The 19,342-nt window shown below is 47.5% G+C and overlaps 1 protein-coding gene across 1 annotated transcript in view; it reads right to left on the minus strand.

The window, feature by feature from the left end:
* Positions 1 to 1,352: 1,352 nt before the first annotated feature.
* DRAXIN (dorsal inhibitory axon guidance protein) overlaps positions 1,353 to 19,342 on the minus strand; it is a 34,488-nt gene continuing 16,498 nt past the window's right edge. Inside the window, exons 2-7 of the mRNA XM_075839353.1 lie at positions 14,918 to 15,340; positions 7,281 to 7,471; positions 5,833 to 5,941; positions 5,369 to 5,446; positions 4,298 to 4,387; positions 1,353 to 3,518 (exon numbers count right to left, since the gene is read on the minus strand). Of these exons, the coding sequence (XP_075695468.1) occupies positions 3,406 to 3,518; positions 4,298 to 4,387; positions 5,369 to 5,446; positions 5,833 to 5,941; positions 7,281 to 7,471; positions 14,918 to 15,323 (987 nt within the window). The 5' untranslated portion in view covers positions 15,324 to 15,340 and the 3' untranslated portion in view covers positions 1,353 to 3,405. The remainder of the gene's footprint in view (positions 3,519 to 4,297; positions 4,388 to 5,368; positions 5,447 to 5,832; positions 5,942 to 7,280; positions 7,472 to 14,917; positions 15,341 to 19,342) is intronic.

A 19,342-nucleotide genomic window follows, 5' to 3' on the forward strand; every position in this document is an offset into this window, starting at 1 on the left:
GGATGTAATAAGCCTGGTGTGTTATGTAGCAGTTTGAGAAAGTTGGGTGGGCACCTCTTGTAGTTGTAAGGGCATGGCCACACGTGGCGGATTTCCTCCGCAACTGTCCGCATCAATGCCGCACAGAATCTGCGTTGCAGATTCTGCGGCGGATCTGCCCAAAATGTGCAGAAAATTGATGCGGACTAGCTGCTGCGGACTGCGGGAAAAGTGCTTCCCTTCTCCCTATCAGTGCAGGATAGAGAGAAGGGACAGCACTTTCCCTAGTGAAAGTAAACGAATTTCATACTTACCGGCCGTTGTCTTGGTGACGCGTCCCTCTTTCGGCATCCAGCCCGACCTCCCTGGATGACGCGGCAGTCCATGTGACCACTGCAGCCTGTGATTGGCTGCAGCCGTCACTTAGGCTGAAACGTCATCCTGGGAGGCCGGACTGGAGACAGAAGCAGGGAGTTCTCGGTAAGTATGAACTTATATTTTTTGACAGGTTGCTGTATATTGGGATCGGTAGTCACTGTCCCGGGTGCAGAAACAGTTACTGCCGATCGCTTAACTCTATCAGCACCCTGGACAGTGACTATTTACAGACGTCTCCTAGCAACGCTCCCGTCATTACGGGAGCCCCATTGACTTCCTCAGTCTGGCTGTAGACCTAGAAATACATAGGTCCAGCCAGAATGAAGAAATGTCAAGTTAAAAAAGCAAGACGCATCCGCAGCACACATGACATGTGCATGACAGCTGCGGACTTCATTGCGGAACTTAGAATCTCCATTGAAGTCAATGGAGAAATTCCGCCATGAGTCCGCCACTGCTCCGCAACAGACAGAGCATGCTGCGGACACCAAATTCCGCTCCGCAGCCTATGCTCCGCAGCGGAATTTTACGTATCGTCTAAATGAACACTGCTAAATTAAAGTGGAAGTCAATGGACAAACGGCTCCGCTGCGGATTAACGCTGCGGAGTGTCCGCAGCGGAATTTAAGTGAAATTCCGCCACGTGTGAACCCAGCCTAATGCTGGCCAATCGCTTTCTTCTTCTCGTAAACTGGAAAGCTTCAATAACATGCCATAAGTAGGGCAATTTGCCATTCAGGAATCTTGGAAAGGAGGGTGACAACCCCTGTGGGAGATGTTGTAGAAGCCATGTTGTTTGTCACCCAACTTTCCCAGAAACAGAGCTTACATATTTGTTTATATTGTTGATTAGTTGAAGATGAGAATTCAGAGGAAGATCGTAGAACGTGGCACTGAGGTCTGCTCATCACACATGAATTTTATTTTCACACCCCGGCAGGATGAACATTTTTGACGTTTCCGGACACCTTCACATACAACAAATGCGACAGCAGCTCAGTAATTCCTCATACTTTATTTACATAGAAAAATCACATTAATAACCATCGGACCGCCATGTTGACAATTTGTGTTTAATTGCAGCCCGATCTACGACACCGTCCCTATCGCTTCCGTCTACGTTTATTACACAAATGTAACATACAGCGCGGCCGTGTCCCTGGGTGTGAGCTCCATGTACGCTTTATACACTTTACAAAAATCTGAAATCTAAATCACAAAATATAAGTATCGCTCACACCAGCCCCTCCAGCTAGACGATGACTACACAAAGTGAATGGGCCCTGATAGGCAGATCATTCCTGAAGGGCAGGGCCATATTAGGGTTGGTGGGGGACCCCATAACACCTCTGCGACCCAGGTCGCACCTGACCCCCTATCCCAGCCACATATAGAGGTGGACGCACATTTTCATGGCCCTCTCTACATAAATCTATTACGGAGACATCGGGGGACCCCAGCTTTCTGAGAGGTTGGGGTCCCAGAGATGAGCAGGGTATACACTACTTATATGACTACCAAGCCTGAGTGGAAAGAAGATGCCTGGCAGGCCGGAAGGCGAAGGGTCCTTTGCACCCGCTGGAGAACCGGTTCTCCGGATCCTGTTGTGATTTTAACTAGTTTGGGAAAACCGGCCTGGGTAGGGAGGATCGGTAGTGGAGGCCCCCTAGATCCACAAGGTGGTGAAGGACCCTGGGCACTTACCCCATGTGTCCTCCCTATTACCAGGCCCTGCTGAATGGACTATAGGACAGGTGTGAATGCAGCTCCTTGTATCTGGATGAATGCGCCATATTGGTAAACATAATTACACTGTATTTATAGGGTTAAATTGAGAAATTTACTAGCAACTGTCCTGCCAGGTTCCCTGTTGCTTGAGACGTTACATTGATAAGTTAACAAAAAAACAATTAATTGTTCAGTAAATATCAGTCTTTGAGTCGTCCTCTTCTATCCAGATGTTTCTTGGTTACATCTGTTCCCGGGAAAGCTGGGTGTGAACCAATATCGCCACTATTAGATCTCGCACAGGGGTTGCTATCTAGCAATCCCAGACTCCTGTTTAGTAAATTTGTCATGCTATGTAGCAGGGGATGTATTAATATATGCAAACATGCTGTTCAGGGCTTTGAGAAAGCTGGGTATCTGTAACGGCAGCCATATAAGTTGCCACCTAGACCTCTGAATGACAAATCATATGCAGTGATAAATCCCTAACTCTAATTTCTCTGCATAACTGGACAGATCTGCTGTTCAGGACTCTAGGAAAGCTGGATAATAACCACAGTGGAAGCGATATTAGTCGTCACCCAGAAATAGATAGAAAACATGAGAAATCTGTTTGATAATAGTGGCTCATCCTATAACCTGACAAACAATGGCCAGACTTGAACAGCCTATGTAAGAAAGATATTTGACTACCTTTATAGGCAGATTTGCCATTCAGGGGTCTGGAAAAGCTGGTTGACAACCTTTGTGGGAGTTGTACTGGCAGCCACATCACTTTCTTCCTAGAAAAAAAAGTTTGCTTTATTTTCTCCTCCAGAAACAGCGCCACTCCTGCGTCCATTGGCCACATCTGGTATTGCAGCAGAGAATGGGACTGATCTGCAATACCAAACACGGCCTATGTACAAGAGTGGCGCTACTTCTGGAAAAAAAAAATAAGCAGGATTTATATATTTACCTGGGTTCATTGCTTATTATTTGTGGAATTAAAAGCATTTACAGTACTTGGGGTGTAGTACATATTAGAACCTGTAGGAGTCACTATATCCTATCACTCTTCTATAATAGTTCTTGGTGATTATAGCCAGGCCCATATAAAAGGTCATGTGACTGGATTTCCTTATCGATATTTCAGTAAAAGCTTTTATTTGCAAATGAGCCGCTGTCGTTTGTGTCCGAATAACTGGAATTGTGACGTGAAACTGTGTCCTTGTCAACCGTGATGAATGACAGCAGAGGACGCGCGCTACATAACTTCATGTCATAGGCGGATTGCGGGTCTCCCAGCTAATGCTGCGCTCTGGATCGCTTATATACAATTCAGACAGAAATAAACGATCCCTGATCTCTGTTGACGGACTCCGGATCGACACATCGTCCTTTCCTCCTGGTTACTCTTTGATTGCGGTGGAATTTAGCGTAGCAGCGGAGACCTGGACGGACAAAGGAAATGAACAGAAATTTATACATTTAGGTCTCATGTTTTAGGCATCCGTGGAATTGTATAGGACCACACTCCACCTCCGTTTTACAGCGCTGTACACATTGTATGGATCCGTAATATGGCACCCATATTGTACCTCCATATCCCTCTATAGTAGAGCTCCCCAATAATACAATTCCATATGGAGCCACGCTCCACTCTCTGGTTGCTTATGGGAATCTAATCTTTGGGGGCACCAAGGAATCGGAGGTCCTGGGCAATTGCCACGTTTGCCACGCCCAAAAGACAGGTCCTGGCGAGTGCTACTCTTTGTATTGGTTCTCCACTGTGGCTAATAGAGGGGGGTCCTGAGTGGGGTACCCTTCCTCTATGACCTTCACGTGTGGAAGGGGTTGTACAATCAGTCAATGGAATACATAGAAGGGGGCGCTCCCATAGCAAAGATTAAATTTGACTCCCATTATGGTGCCGGGTTTAGTCACCAAGGACAGAATGGCCTGGTGATTGTTTCCTCCTTTCCATGACCCTTGGGCCAATTTCCCCACCACCTTGTTTGCTAACAATGCAGTTCCTCTGGAAAAGGGAATCCTGCATAGGTAGAGCCCATTGTCCCCCAGGGGCCCCAAATTAGCCCCTCCGTAACAGCGCTCTCCCGTTCACTTTAGACCCTCTGATCTAGTAGATCGTTCATTGCTCCTGTTTTTCCACACGGCTGCTCTGACTTTACTCGTGGACTCATTAAGCGTGAGACGGGCGAGCTCTACTGACCTTCAGTGCACATGCAGTCATCGTAACACTTGTTATTAAGCCCCCGGTTGTGCGGCTTGCAGAGATGTTCCCGTAAATCACAACACGATCCTGCGAGCAGAAGATTAAAACGACAATAAATGTTCCGCAATAAAAGTGAAACCTAAGGACGCATTGACTAAGCACTGGAAACTAAGGGTATGTGCACACGACAACGCCAAATACGTCTGAAATTACGGAGCGGTTTTCAGTATAAAACAGCTCCTGAATTTCAGACGTTTTTACAAGTGCACGCGTTTTTCCGCTGCGTCTTTTACGGACGTAATTGGAGCTGGTTTTCATTGGAGTCCATTAAAACGGCTCCAATTACGTCCCAAGAAGTGTCCTGCACTTCTTTGCCGCGGCCGTAATTTTACGCGCCGTCTTTTGACAGCGACGCGTAAAATGACAGCTCGTCTGCACAGAACATCGTAAGACCCATTGCAAGCAATGGGCAGATGTTTGCCGACGTATTGGAGCCGTCTTTTCAGACGTAATTCGAGGCGTAAAATGCCTCCATTACGTCTGAAAAGAGGTTGTGTGAACATACCCTAAAGGTGAAATATCACTTCTTCACATCAAAACCAAAAAGAGAGCTTCCAGAATGAATATATTAGACCATCTGGAAGACATTACAAATGTGAAAACCTTTTTTTAATATCTTACTTCTATGCTGAGATATGTTCACTTGAAGTTACAGGCCCAAAGCCTGAGGCTGCACTACTGAGATTGAACTTCTGATGACAACAAATACATCAATATCTACATCTTTCCTGGCTTCAATAGTGGCAGGGATGAGTGTATATGTGTGAACATTGATGTGGATGGTGATGTGAATCCACACAAGATCTCCATGACAACACTGCACCTGACAGGAATCAGAACAGGAAGTATTATCATCAGAACCTCTCACTAGTGCAGCCTCAGGCTTTGGGCCTGTATCATATCTCAGCCTAGAAATACTAAAGGGTCTTTATAAAAACCTGGTGGGTCATTTATTACAACAATAAGGAAAAGACGTGGCCCTGTTTTATTTCTGAATAGGTCTTCTACCTGGCAGACAGTCGAGATGATGGTCACATGGTTCCTCTTCGGCCAATGAGGTCATATTCAGCTTATCTCGCTGTTTACCTGTTGCAACAAGGGGTACAAGTACTTAGGACATCTGTTTATTTAGTCTACAAAAACGGCGCAGTTATTTTGTCATTTATAAGCGTCACGCATGCAAGTGTAAACTTGCTGCATACTTAAAGGGATTGTCCAGGCACGGAGCAGTTTTTCATCTTGATGACCTATCCATGCCCGGACAACCCCTTTAACACCATTTAAATAATCTAAATCGGGAGATTCTAAGCCCCACCCACAGACATGTCAGGAGAGGTGACCGGGCCTCTTTAAGAGGATGTGGCATGACTTGTTGGGTGAACCCCATTTTTATCCCTCATTCCATATACTTAATAGGATCCAGCCTTGATTTTTCCCTCTTTTGGGAATCTCACACCTGTCCCTTTAATTACCTTTTTTTGGCGATGGCCACGTGTCAGGCTTCATGTCTTCATAATCTGTCCAGTCAAACATGGTCATGTCTAATGTCGGCATCACGTCCCCGCCCTTTTTTCCGTGGGACTGGAAAATATAACAGTAAGTCAATGTCAATTCTGCAGAATTAAAGGGGAACTCCATCCAAACTCAGTTTTGGGTGGCTTTTGCAGCACATTCTCACTTTACAACCTCCCCCTGCTTTCATTTTACTCTAGACTAGTTGGGCTTCTTTCTCCCTCGAGGTGACTGTACTTTTGAACACAGGACAGGGCGGAGTTGTGACAACCCTCTTTCCTGTCTCTGTTGGGTGAGGAATGAAAAGGGAGACAGACACCACTGATTTTGATTCTGATACAAGGACAGGGGGACATTTCCCCAGTATATCAGCAAGTGTACCCCCAAACCATCGGTGCGCTTTATCACCATCTTTAACCATCCATACTGCCCCCTATCTGTCAGAAAGCTGCACACCCAGGGACTGCAGACAGAAGCAGCATTGAAGTGAATGGGGCTGAGCTGCAATACCACACACAACCTGTTAACAGATGTGGCGCTGCTTTTGGAAGAAAGCAGTCATGTTTTTCTAACCCTGGACATCCCCTTTAAGTTTGATTCATGAATAGTCGTTTCCTAATATGATTACATCTGGGTTGTCACCCAGCTTTCCCAGACTCCTGAATGACAAATTGTCCCTATTATGCTGTGATATGGAGCTGGTAAATATACCATTGTATAAAGAGGCAGATTTGACATTCAGGACTCTAGGCAAATGTATTGATAACCCTCGTGGGAAATGTCATGGTGGCCATATTGGCTGTCACCCAGCTTTCCCAGAAACAGATAAAATTAAGAAATGTCTAGAAAAAAACACGCGAAAGAAGATGTAAATTGCCTGTCCCATTCCTAACCTTACCCACGTTTTTTATGGCAGAGCTGAGAGGGAGGAGGGAGGAGGACTCTCCCTGGAAATCTCTACAGAGTGACTGTATTTAGTGATTTCTGCTCCGGGCTCCATTGTTGCTGCGTCTCTGCTTTCTTCCTGTTTAATAAGATATTAGTGTCGTGCTGAATCAGAAGACGGAGCATTACCACGAGCAGCTGCAACTCCGGAGCAGTGTGCCGGAGCAGACAGATGGAGTGATCAGAGGTTACATGCTGCGTGTTGGGCCTCAGACTCCGCCAAGAACAAAGGGCTTTATTTTTTTCAAAGATATCCCCCCCCCCCCATACGGCTACCGCCTGGAGAAAACTTTTTCAATATTAATCCGCCTTCTTTTCAGCAGCTTATCATCTCGGCTGGAGTATCAGTAATTGGCGCAGGGCAGAGCCGGGGATGCGCCCGCTGTACGACATGATAAACATATTTCCAGGCGCGTCCTGCTCTGCTGGGTGACGGTTTCATTGATCACGTGCGGGCATCTACCTTGGCGCGGCGCTGCGTCTCCACCATCGCTGTGGGCTGCTGCTCGTTCATATACATGGGCTTGGTGATGGTTAATGGTGGCCCGGTGGCGGGCACACCGGGTGACATCTCGGCGTGAATGCGCTGGGTGGGCTCTTGGAGGCTTAGATCTTCTTTCAGAAGGCCACTGGACTCGGCTTCAAAGCCTCTGCCTGCAAATACAGAGGAGCGGAGGATTAGACAGCAAATTGGCCCTTATCCATGTGCCGGGCAGCGGACGACTTTGTGATATATCATTGTATTCCGGTGGCGTACACCAGAGGACAATAGAGCAGCGCGACGTTTACATCGATTTTACTAAAAGGAGGAAAGTAAATGGAAAAGCAAATGCATGACTGACAATGCTGTACGGGTATATAATGCCCCTGCGGGGATATTGGGAATTTGGGAGTAGAAAACCATTTTGGGTGGAGTACAGCAAAATGTGATGGTCTGAACCTCCAAAAAAATGCAGACCTGCTGTGGTTGCCGCAGGCTGTGCCCTCTGATGACAGCGCAAAGAATCACAGATCACACCGGTATCTCACTCCCATAGGAAACAATGAAAATGACAATGTGCAACATTGAGAATAAACAACGTCTGCCATAACATTATATACAGGACCCTCATAATAGTGCCAGACACTGTGCCTCCATAACAGATCCTGTCACAGTGCAAAAAAGTGCAGCCACAGTGCCTCCATAACAGATCCTAAGAAGGAAGATTATCACAGCACTGGAGACAAATGCAAAATACTGGGTGCAAGCCTCAAAAGAACCCGATCCAAAGTCCCACAAATGGTATGGATTCCATAACAGATCCTGACACAGTGCAAAGAAGTGCAGCCACAGTGCCCCCGTAACAGTGACAGCCACAATGCCGCATAATAAAGCCAACAGTGACACCCACATTTCTCCCATAATACAGCCAACCACAGTGCCCATATAACAATGACAACCACAGCCGCAATGCCCAAATCACAGTGAAAGTCCCAGTGCTGCCAAAACAGAACCAACCACAGTGCCCCATAAATAGTGACAGCCACAGGGCCCTCATTATAGCGAAATTCCCCAGAGCTGCCATAACAGAGCCAACCACAGTGCCCCAGTGACAGCATCTGTGTCCTATTACAGGGACAGCCACAGTGCCCCCATAAGGGAGCTAACCACAGTGCTGCCATAACAGAGCCAACCACAGTGCCCCCATAACATAGTCAACCACAGTGCTGCCATAACAGAGCCAACCACAGTGCCTGCCACAGTGCCCCCATAATATAGTCAACCACAGTGCTGCCATAACAGAGCCAACCACAGTGCCTGCCACAGTGCCCCCATAACATAGTCAACCACAGTGCTGCCATAACAGAGCCAACCACAGTGCCTGCCACAGTGCCCCCATAACATAGTCAACCACAGTGCTGCCATAACAGAGCCAACCACAGTGCCCCAGTGACAGCATCTGTGTCCTATTACAGGGACAGCCACAGTGCCCCCATAAGGGAGCTAACCACAGTGCTGCCATAACAGAGCCAACCACAGTGCCCCCATAACATAGTCAACCACAGTGCTGCCATAACAGAGCCAACCACAGTGCCTGCCACAGTGCCCCCATAATATAGTCAACCACAGTGCTGCCATAACAGAGCCAACCACAGTGCCTGCCACAGTGCCCCCATAACATAGTCAACCACAGTGCTGCCATAACAGAGCCAACCACAGTGCCAACCACAGTGCCCCCATAACATAGTCAACCACAGTGCTGCCATAACAGAGCCAACCACAGTGCCTGCCACAGTGCCCCCATAATATAGTCAACCACAGTGCTGCCATAACAGAGCCAACCACAGTGCCTGCCACAGTGCCCCCATAACATAGTCAACCACAGTGCCGTCATAACAAAGCTTACCATGGTGCCGCTATAGCAGCGATAGCCAAAGGGCTGTCAGTGACATTCACAGACCCAATAATAGCCGGCCATAGTGCCCCATGATTGTCAGTTAAAGAGTTCTCATAATTACCAGCCACAGGGTCCCTACAAAGACCAGCAGAAGTGTCCCCATAAGTGTCGGCCACAGAACCACCATAAAGGCCAGCGATTTCCTCCATCAGAGACGTTTGGCTACAGAAAGTCGTGTTACACGATCTAAGAGATACAGACTAGTGAAAGTAAGTAGTGGCCCTCCAAAACGACTACACGCGGTGGTCTGGAGAACCTGCGGGGAACAAGGCACAGAGGAACGGGCCGCATGGTCCTGAAGGAAAGGGACGGGGCAAACAAGAGCTAGGTCCCTCCATAATCACAAATCAGGATAAGAGGGGCTTTTTTTCATTTTTATTTCAGTCCCTCCCCCTTTTTCACAAATATAAGGCCCCCTGCACACGGCCGTAGCCGTGTGTATGGTCCGTGATTACGGGCACGGACGGGCCGCGGACTGTCACCTGCATTTGCGGGCCGTGCGCACATTATAAAGTATAGGAGAACGGTCCGTAAATGCAAAAAAATAGGACATGTCATTTCTACCCGTAAATATACAGGAAGGTGTCCGTGGCCCATAGAAATTAATGTATTTCTATCCGCAATTAAGGATCCGTAATTGCGGATAAAAACGACAGTCGGGTGCACGAGGCCTTACTGCTGTGAGTGGCAGCGTCCTGCGACTTTTATGGGTAGAACAACCTGGAACATCACTAATTACTAAACATAAGAAAAGTCTAAAACTGAACCACAGACGTCTTCGTATTCTTTAAACAGAATTACCGTACAGAGCGCCGTCCTGCAACTTTAACTGAAGTGTGATTTCTGGCATGTCCATGGGGGAGGATGATCGCAGTCGGCATGTACCCGCAGCGGTCATGTATTATGAATGCCCGTCTCTCTATACATATATACTGTACACACTGTATACTAATGACCTGTTAGTTTAACACAGATTATTTTCTTCACAACCTCCGCAGAACCCCCCCCAGGAGACGCGCTGCCCTTTCCATCCCAAGACCTACAGACCAATGGGACAATTAACCATACGCGAAATGCTCTATATGTATAAGGAGGGGGGCAGCAGATAACAGCAGGACCCGCACGTCTTCCGTGGTATATTTCTCTAATTATAACCCTATGCCGCGGCGGTCCCTGGTGGCGTCTACGCCGGGTTATCAGCAATTACCGCCGAGCTGTTAGGATGTGTGTAATTGCATTCATTTGTCTAAATTAAGTCTCCCCGCTGACGGCTCGTGTTCATGGATTCACAGACGACGATCATCCCAGGAACCGCGAACACGACTCGTAAGCAAAGCCAGACAGAAAAGACGTCTCCAGCGGTGGCGATTAGCGCTCTGCTGCCGACTAGTCCCATAATGATTTCCCACTTCCCGTTAGAATCCAGTAAACAAATCTTGGTTAATAAAGTCTTATATGTGGTCGTCGCGCTCGCCGGAGATCCTCGCGGTAATCTAGCCGCTCCGTTATTGCAATTAAGGGAAACAACACACAAAGATTTTGTTGCTTGGAGAGAATTGCTCAATATTATTTGATGTTAGATGCTAAAAATGGGCAGGGAAGTGGAGACTAATCCCCGGCGAGGAGCGGGATAATCTCACTCTGGGGGCCCATAAACCCCTCTTTGATGCTTCGGGCTGACATTAAAAACATCTACGTGAAATCTTTATCTGTGCGATGAAATTCTTTGCGCCGGTGAAAAGCGTTCTTCCCAATCAAATTGAGGATGAGGGTCAATAACGGATCTTGGTGATGGATCATTACTGATAATGCAATTCCGCTAACTTAAAAAGAATGGTGGCCGCTCAATAGGTCCATAGGGGACGATAGGAAGTGGAGCATTTTCGGGAGATTTGCAGGGAAAGACTCTGGTGGTTTTGGTTGGGAGGATTTTTTTAACGTTCTTTGGCTGATATCAATAGTAATCACATAACTTCACCCTCTGTCTTGTGTTACCCTCTATAACCTCGTATGGGTTAGGCAGCAATTTAGATTAGAACTTCAGGATGTGCTCTCCACCCAGGGCCAGTTTTAGGGGGTAGCTCCCAATTCCTAAGGGGTCCCCAAGGAACAGAACCCCAGAGAACAACCTAAAACACTGAAATACATTTTTGTGTTTGTATTGTGCCCGACTTTGATTCTGACCCTGACCTTGTTACTAGATTCACGCCTTTGAAATTGTCGAAATGATGTAGTTCTACTCCTGGTTCTGACGCCTGGCCCGTCCTCCGTCTACGGCCTCGTCTCCTCCGCCGACTACGCCCTCCTCTCCTCCCCCGACTACGCCCTCCTCTCCTCCTCCGACTACGCCCTCCTCTCCTCCTCCGACTACGCCCTCCTCTCCTCCTCCGACTACGCCCTCCTCTCCTCCTCCGACTACGCCCTCCTCTCGTTCTCCGACTACACCCTCCTCTCGTCCTCCGACTACACCCTCCTCTCGTCCCTCGACTACACCCTCCTCTCGTCCCCCGATTACACCCCCCTCTCGTCCCCCGATTACACCCCCCTCTCGTCCCCCGACTACACCCTCCTCTCGTCCCCCGACTACATCCTCCTCTCGTCCCCCGACTACATCCTCCACTCGTCCTCCGACTACATCCTCTTCTTGTCCTCCGACTACATCCTCCTCTCCTCCTCCGACTACGTCCTCCTCCGACTACGTCCTACTCTCCTCCTCCGACTACGTCCTCCTCCTCCGACTACGTCCTCCTCCCCTCCTCCGACTACGTCCTCCTCCCCTCCTCCGACTACGTCCTCCTCCGACTACGTCCTCCTCTCCTCCTCCGACTACGTCCTCCTCCGACTACGTCCTCCTCCCCTCCTCCGACTACGTCCTCCTCCGACTACGTCCTCCTCTCGTCCTCCGACTACGTCCTCCTCTCTCCTGGTGACGACCCTTGGCTCCGTTCCTGACTACACTTCAGCTTCTTTCAATGCACCTCCATCCAATTGGCGACTACTCAAGGGATCGTGAACTGGGAATCTGAGCAGTAATGTCCATACCTCCTTGCGTGGGTTAAGGGTGAAGAACGAGGAGATTACTTAGACTCTGTATCTCAGATTGGCCGGCGCCAAACCGATTGAGGCTCAAAGGCTTGGGGGAAGGATGGTGTCACCCTCTGTCTTGTGTTACCCTCTATAACCTCGTATGGGTTAGGCAGCAATTTAGATTAGAACTTCAGGATGTGCTCTCCACCCAGGGCCAGTTTTAGGGGGTAGCTCCCAATTCCTAAGGGGTCCCCAAGGAACAGAACCCCAGAGAACAACCTAAAACCGTGAAATACATTTTTGTGTTTGTATTGTGCCCGACTTTGATTCTGACCCTGACCTTGTTACTAGATTCACGCCTTTGAAATTGTCGAAATGATGTAGTTCTACTCCTGGTTCTGACGCCTGGCCCGTCCTCCGTCTACGGCCTCGTCTCCTCCGCCGACTACGCCCTCCTCTCCTCCTCCGACTACGCCCTCCTCTCCTCCTCCGACTACGCCCTCCTCTCCTCCTCCGACTACACCCTCCTCTCGTCCCCCGACTACGTTCTCCTCTCTCCTGGTGACAACCCTTGGCTCCGTTCCTGACTACACTTCAGCTTCTTTCAATGCACCTCCATCCAATTGGCGACTACTCAAGGGATCGTGAACTGGGAATCTGAGCAGTAATGTCCATACCTCCTTGCGTGGGTTAAGGGTGAAGAACGAGGAGATTACTTAGACTCTGTATCTCAGATTGGCCGGCGCCAAACCGATTGAGGCTCAAAGGCTTGGGGGAAGGATTGGTTTTCAGCACCAGCATTGCAGCTCTCAGGGGCCCCTGCAGAACGGCTGGTTATATGTATGGCATGGGGAAAGGTGTTGAGGGTCCTGTTTTAATTTTTGCTTTGGTGCCCTCTCTCTTCTCCAAGCCCTGGATGCAAACACTTTGCCTCTTTTTATTGTGCCAATTGGATAAGAGAAGCCCTTCCTATAGGCGCTGGCTCCCGGGTGGCACAGATGCCCGGTCTCTAATGCCACATTTGAAGCAAATGAATTGCAAGGTTCTGAATTTCTATTGACGTTGCGGCCGTTTAGAGCTCGGGCTGCTCCGCGAAGGAAACATTCTGTTTTTCAGCCTTAGATCTCCTATAATTTGATGTATTTAAATGTCACCACCGGCTCCGAGCCTGAAATCAGAATATTACTAGAACTGCGCTCTGTCAGACAGCGGGGGCTGGGGGGGGGGCACAGGGGCGGGCGACACTTTTGTTTTAGGAGAATGGAACGGATGATTACAATAAACAAGAGTCGGAGGGCTGAGATTTCTAGGGAGGCGTTTTATTTGATTTCTTTCGCTTCGGAATGAGGAAAGGGAAAGAACGGTTTATGACAAAAGATAATAAATGATTTCATTTCATGGGAGGCTTCTCCGAAATAAAGGGAAGAAACAGAATTCCTCTTATCTGACAAAGCAGTAGCTGGTGCATATTTATGTGTGCAGGAGGATATATATATTTTTTTATATAGAGGGTCGAACGTCAGGCACACGGTCCCCTTTAAAAGTTGTATTCAAGATGGCTGCTCTTTAGACCCCTTCCCCCAACTTCCATATGCCCTAGTAGGTCATGTGGACAGAATTTCTCCTGAGTGTACAAGGGGTTGGTAAGCATTAGAAAAACATGGCTACTTTCTTCCATAAACAGCGCCACACCTGTCCACAGGTTGTATGTGGTATTGCAACTCAGCACCATTCGCTTTAATGGAGCTGAGCTGCAATGCCAGACACAACCCATATACAAGTGTGAGGCTGTTTTTGAAGGAGACATGGATTTTTTTTTAATCCTTGACAACCTCTTTAAAGGACCTGAAACAAGATTTTGTATTTAGGGATAATACTAACAGGGGCGGGGCCATGACAACCTCTCATCTTCATCATTATAGTTGCCATTTTTAATGAAATATGAAACAGTCCAATTGAATGTGAATACGATGGATCTCATCCATGTAGTGCTAGAGGTTAGGACTTTAAGGAAGACCATATTAGCCTTAAGTGAGGCCCATAAAAGAGGCGGAGCTGTGACAACATCTTAGGATGTAAAAATAGCCAATTATCATTCTTGATGAAATGTGAAATCGTATAAATGATGTAAAAGCATCTCATAAATGCCGGAGTTATGCATTTTTGTAGAAAGTTAAACTTTAAAGTAAATGTCCCCCTTTTAATACCAGGTCATTTTTAGGATTCTGTGCTGGTTAATTTCTTAATGTATCTCTATAGCGATCGGAGCTCTGTTTTTCTAACAGATCGGAGCTCCAAATCCTTAGCGTTAAATTAAAAAATTCTATCTGCCAACAGTCACCACTAGGGGGAGCTTGTGGGATTACTGCATACTGTTTTATTGTTGCATTCAATGTATAATTAGTATGCAGTAAGCTCCCCCTAGTGGTGGCTGCATGTAATTCTTTACCTTCAGGTCTATACAGGAGATTTGGAGCTCTGTGTCTGAAAAACGGGGCTACGACCGCTATAAAGATATAGTAAGAAAGTGATTAACACCGGATTTTGGACCTTTTTAGAGTAAAGGATAACAAAATGATGATCGAGGGTCGACGTTCACTTAAAATATCCCCATGAGTATTGAAAATGACGATACCTCGGTGGTGCTTCATCTTGTGAGTGCCCCTTCTTTGCTCCTTGTGCCTCCTTCCCTTGGAGTGAATCCCCGGTGGTTGATTTTCTCTCTCATTATAAGAAAATTCAAAACTTTGAAACCCTTCTTGCTTCCCAGCGCCAAGATGCCCGGTATCCCCCGACTCCCCCGCATCCTCTCCGACTATAAAAGATGGCACCCTGCCACGAGTCCTATCTTTCCTGGCCGCCCCTGACCTCCTGTGGGGTCTCTCCGGATGTTCTTGATGCCATAGGTCTTCATTGTACTTGTTCTCTGATATTCTCTTACGTTTCGCTCTTGGTTCGAACGCGTCGGCGCACATCAGGAAATTCAGAATTAAAAGCAGCACGAGAAAAAGCTGGAGAACTCCGCTGAAGGGAGACGCCATTTTTCAAAGCCTTGCACCTGTAGATACATCAATAGAGGAGAGTCAATATCAAGGACGAGCCGACAAAGGGATAACATCTGCTTTTTAGAAAAATTGCTAATTAATTATGAGGCTTTTACCACGTGGCATAAAGAGACGGCGCTCAGGCGGTGTGGACGCTTTATACACAACACAAGTGCTTGATTCTGCATAATATGGGATCATCTTCTGATTTGTATAGAAGGTAAAGTAGTGCAGTCTGTAAACTATGGAAACAATGTGAAGCGGAGCATAGGCAGAAAAGGCACCTTAAAAAGCGCCGGTCACGAGACAAAACATCCATAAGATGCCCATAAAGTGTTAAAATAGCGGGTCTTAAGTGCTAGCACTATAGGCCCTGTTCACACTGAGGTTTTTTTGCAGGCAGAAAAAAAATCTGCCTCAGAATTCCTTCATGAATTTTGAGGCAGATTTTGAACTCCCTGTGCTTTTTTGGCGTGTTTTTTTGCTGCATTTTTTTGTCCGCGGCCATTGAAACTAATGCAAGGACCGCGGGAAAAAAAATGCAGCGAAAAATGCTTGGAAATGAGCGCCGGTTTTTTCTGCCTCCGATTGATTTCAATGAAAGGTCATAAGTGGAACCACGGCAAAAAAGGAAATGCAGCTTTTTTTTCCCCCGTGAGTGGCTAAAAGCTGCCTGGAAAAAAAAATGCCTTTGCCTCCCATTGAAATCAATGGCGGGCGATTTCAGCCGTTTTTTGGCGCTGTTTCAACATCAAAATCAACGCCAAAAAACTATGAGCAGGGCCTAAGGCTGGGTTCACACGTGGCGGAATTTCACTTGAATTCCGCTGCGGACACTCCGCAGCGTTAATCCGCAGCGGAGCCGTTTCTCCATTGACTTCCACTTCTATTTAGAAGTGTTCGTTTAGACGATGCGTAAAATTCCGCTGCGGAGCATAGGCTGCGGAGCAGAATTTGGTGTCCGCAGCATGCTCTGTCTGTTGCGGAGCAGTGGCGGACTCATTGCGGAAGTTCTCCATTGACTTCAAAGGAGATTCTAAATTCCGCAATGAAGTCCGCAGCTGTCATGCACATGTTATATGTGCTGCGGATGCGTCTTGCTTTTTTAACTTGACATTTCTTCATTCTGGCTGGACCTATGTATTTCTAGGTCTACAGCCAGACTGAGGAAGTCAATGGGGCTCCCGTAATGACGGGAGCGTTGCTAGGAGACGTCAGTAAATAGTCACTGTCCAGGGTGCTGAAAGAGTTAAGCGATCGGCAGTAACTGTTTCTGTACCCTGGACAGTGACTACCGATCCCAATATACAGCAACCTGTAAAAAAATATAAGTTCATACTTACCGAGAACTCCCTGCTTCTGTCTCCAGTCCGGCTTCCCAGGATGACGTTTCAGTCTAAGTGACGGCTGCAGCCAATCACAGGCCAAGCACAGGCTGCAGCGGTCACATGGACTGCCGCGTCATCCAGGGAGGTCGGGCTGGATGCCGAAAGAGGGACGCGTCACCAAGACAACGGCCGGTAAGTATGAAATTCGTTTATTTTCACTAGGGAAAGTGCTGTCCCTTCTCTCTATCCTGCACTGATAGAGAGAAGGGAAGCACTTTTACCGCAGTCCGCAGCAGCTAGTCCGCATCAATTTACTGCACATTTTGGGCAGATCCGCCGCAGAATCTGCAACGCAGATTCTGTGCGGCATTGATGCGGACAGCTGCGGAGGAAATCCGCCACGTGGGGGCATGCCCTAAAGCTCCCTGGATTGTATACTGTAAGGCTGGATTCACACGAGCACATTAATGTCCGTAATTGACGGACGTATTTCGGCCGGAAGTCCCGGACCGAACTCAGTGCAGGGAGCCGGGCTCCTAGCATCATACTTATGTACGACACTAGGAGTCCCTGCCTCTCCGTGGAACTACTGTCCCGTACTGAAAACATGATTACAGTACGGGACAGTTGTCCGGCAGAGAGGCAGGGACTCCTAGCGTCGTACATAACTATGATGCTAGGAGCCCGGCCCCTGCAGTGTGTTCGGTCCGGGACTTGCGGCCGAAATACGTTCCGTCCTTTACGGACGTAACATGGTCGTGTGACTCCAGCCTAACTGGAAAGGACATCTGGGCGGAGCATTGTCAGCAGGGCCCTGTCTGTCTGCTGCTCTTAGCCAATCAGCATTGCTTGGAACGCTTCCTGCGATGCTGATTGGATGAGAGCAGCAGCTGACAACGCTCCTCCCAAATCTCCTTTTCAGTTGGATTCCAGCCACAGCATACAATCCTATAGACTTCGGTTCTGGGAGCGGTATAGCGAGTAATTTAACCCTTTATGGGCATCCTATAGATGTCCTTGCGTAAAGTGTTAGGGTATGTCCACAGGCAGTGTTTTCAGGCGTTTTTCGGGGCGTAAACCCCTGGAGAACCGCCTGGAAAAAACGGAAGCTGAACGCCTGCAAACATCTGCCCATTGATTTCAATAGGAAAACGGCTCCAATAAACGCATCAAAAAACGTTTGATGCTTTAAAAACGGCTGAAAATCAGAGGCTATTTTCCCTTGTAAAGTTCCGTATTTTACTTTAGCGTGTGAACATACCCCTATCCTGTAAGGGTGCCGTATTTTCACACGTGGAGTCAAAAACAGAGAAAACAGCCTCGGATTTTGAACCGTTATTGAAGCTGAAAACATTTTTTCGAGGCGTTTTTGGAGCCGTTTTTCTATTGACATAATGAAAAACAGCTCCAAAAATGGCTCAAGAAGTGACATGCTCCTTTTTTTTACGAGGCGTTTTTTTTATGCGCCGTTTTTTTTAAACGTCCGCGTAGAAAAATGCCCCGTCTGAATTGAATTCAATGAGCAAATGTTTGTAGGCAATTCGCTTCCCTTTTTTCAGGCGTATTTCGAGGCGTTTATGGCCGAAATACGCCTGAAAACTCTGCGTGTGAACATGCCCTTACTTTTTAAGCAGTCGCCTGTACAGTATACGTAGAGCAGGACTATAGATCGCTTCCCCTATAACGCGTCCGATCGTCTTATTCACCGTCCTATAAAAGAATAGAATGTTTTCTTTTTATTGGAATTGACTAATCTCATTAAAGCCCCACCGATACATGACAGGCAGGGCTGCGCCGCGGCCGCTACAGATCACGGTGCCGATTTCCCGTCAGACAGTAATAAGATCCCGCAGACTTGTAATGAGCGCTGGAAGACAAGCGGCCATTTCTCTTCCTGCTACTTACAAGCGCACGACAAATCTGGAGCACCGGATTTATGTCATGTCGGGGGACGGAGCTCTAATGAGGAAATCTCATTGTTACATTGTATACCTGTAACTGGACCGACAGGCTTTATATATATATACAGTCTGAGTCAAATCAGGAACCACCCATCTATCCATAAGAAGCTTGGAATTCTGGAGCATCTTTTTTTTCTTAGAACTCTATATTGTGCCGCGCCTCTCTTATTCCTCCTAGCAATGTATGAATAAATTAACAACTGGGTGTGACCAGTAGGGGGTGTGTCCCTACACAGACTGACAATGTCCAATCAGTGCTGACAAGGTGAGACTGTGTAAGGACACGCCCCTTTGACAAGGAGAAGGGTAACACCCAGTTGTTAATTTATTCATACATTTCTAGGAAGAATAACAGAGGAACGGCACAACGCAGAGTTAGAAGAAAATATAACCCAGAATTGTTATTTCATGGGGAATAAAAGTATTTACTAAGACAGACATGTCAGGAGAGGTGAGAGGTCCTCTTTAAAGGGGTTGCCCACTTTGTACAAACCCTTTAAGCAGGTGAATGGGGGGACGGGGGCTAATTACGGTGGATGTTGTATAATTTTTCACATTTCCTGCGAAATTTTTGAACGGCAGGTGCTTTTCCGTCTGGCGTGATGAGTATTTCAGACTACAGCCTGGAAAAGGGTCAACATACGGGCGTTCTACGGGACTATTGGGGACACTGTATGGCAAGAATAGTAAGAAGTAGTCCAAAGTACCGGTGTGTACTAGACCAATG

Source organism: Rhinoderma darwinii, chromosome 10 (assembly GCF_050947455.1).
Source record: "Rhinoderma darwinii isolate aRhiDar2 chromosome 10, aRhiDar2.hap1, whole genome shotgun sequence".
NCBI lineage: Eukaryota > Metazoa > Chordata > Amphibia > Anura > Rhinodermatidae > Rhinoderma > Rhinoderma darwinii.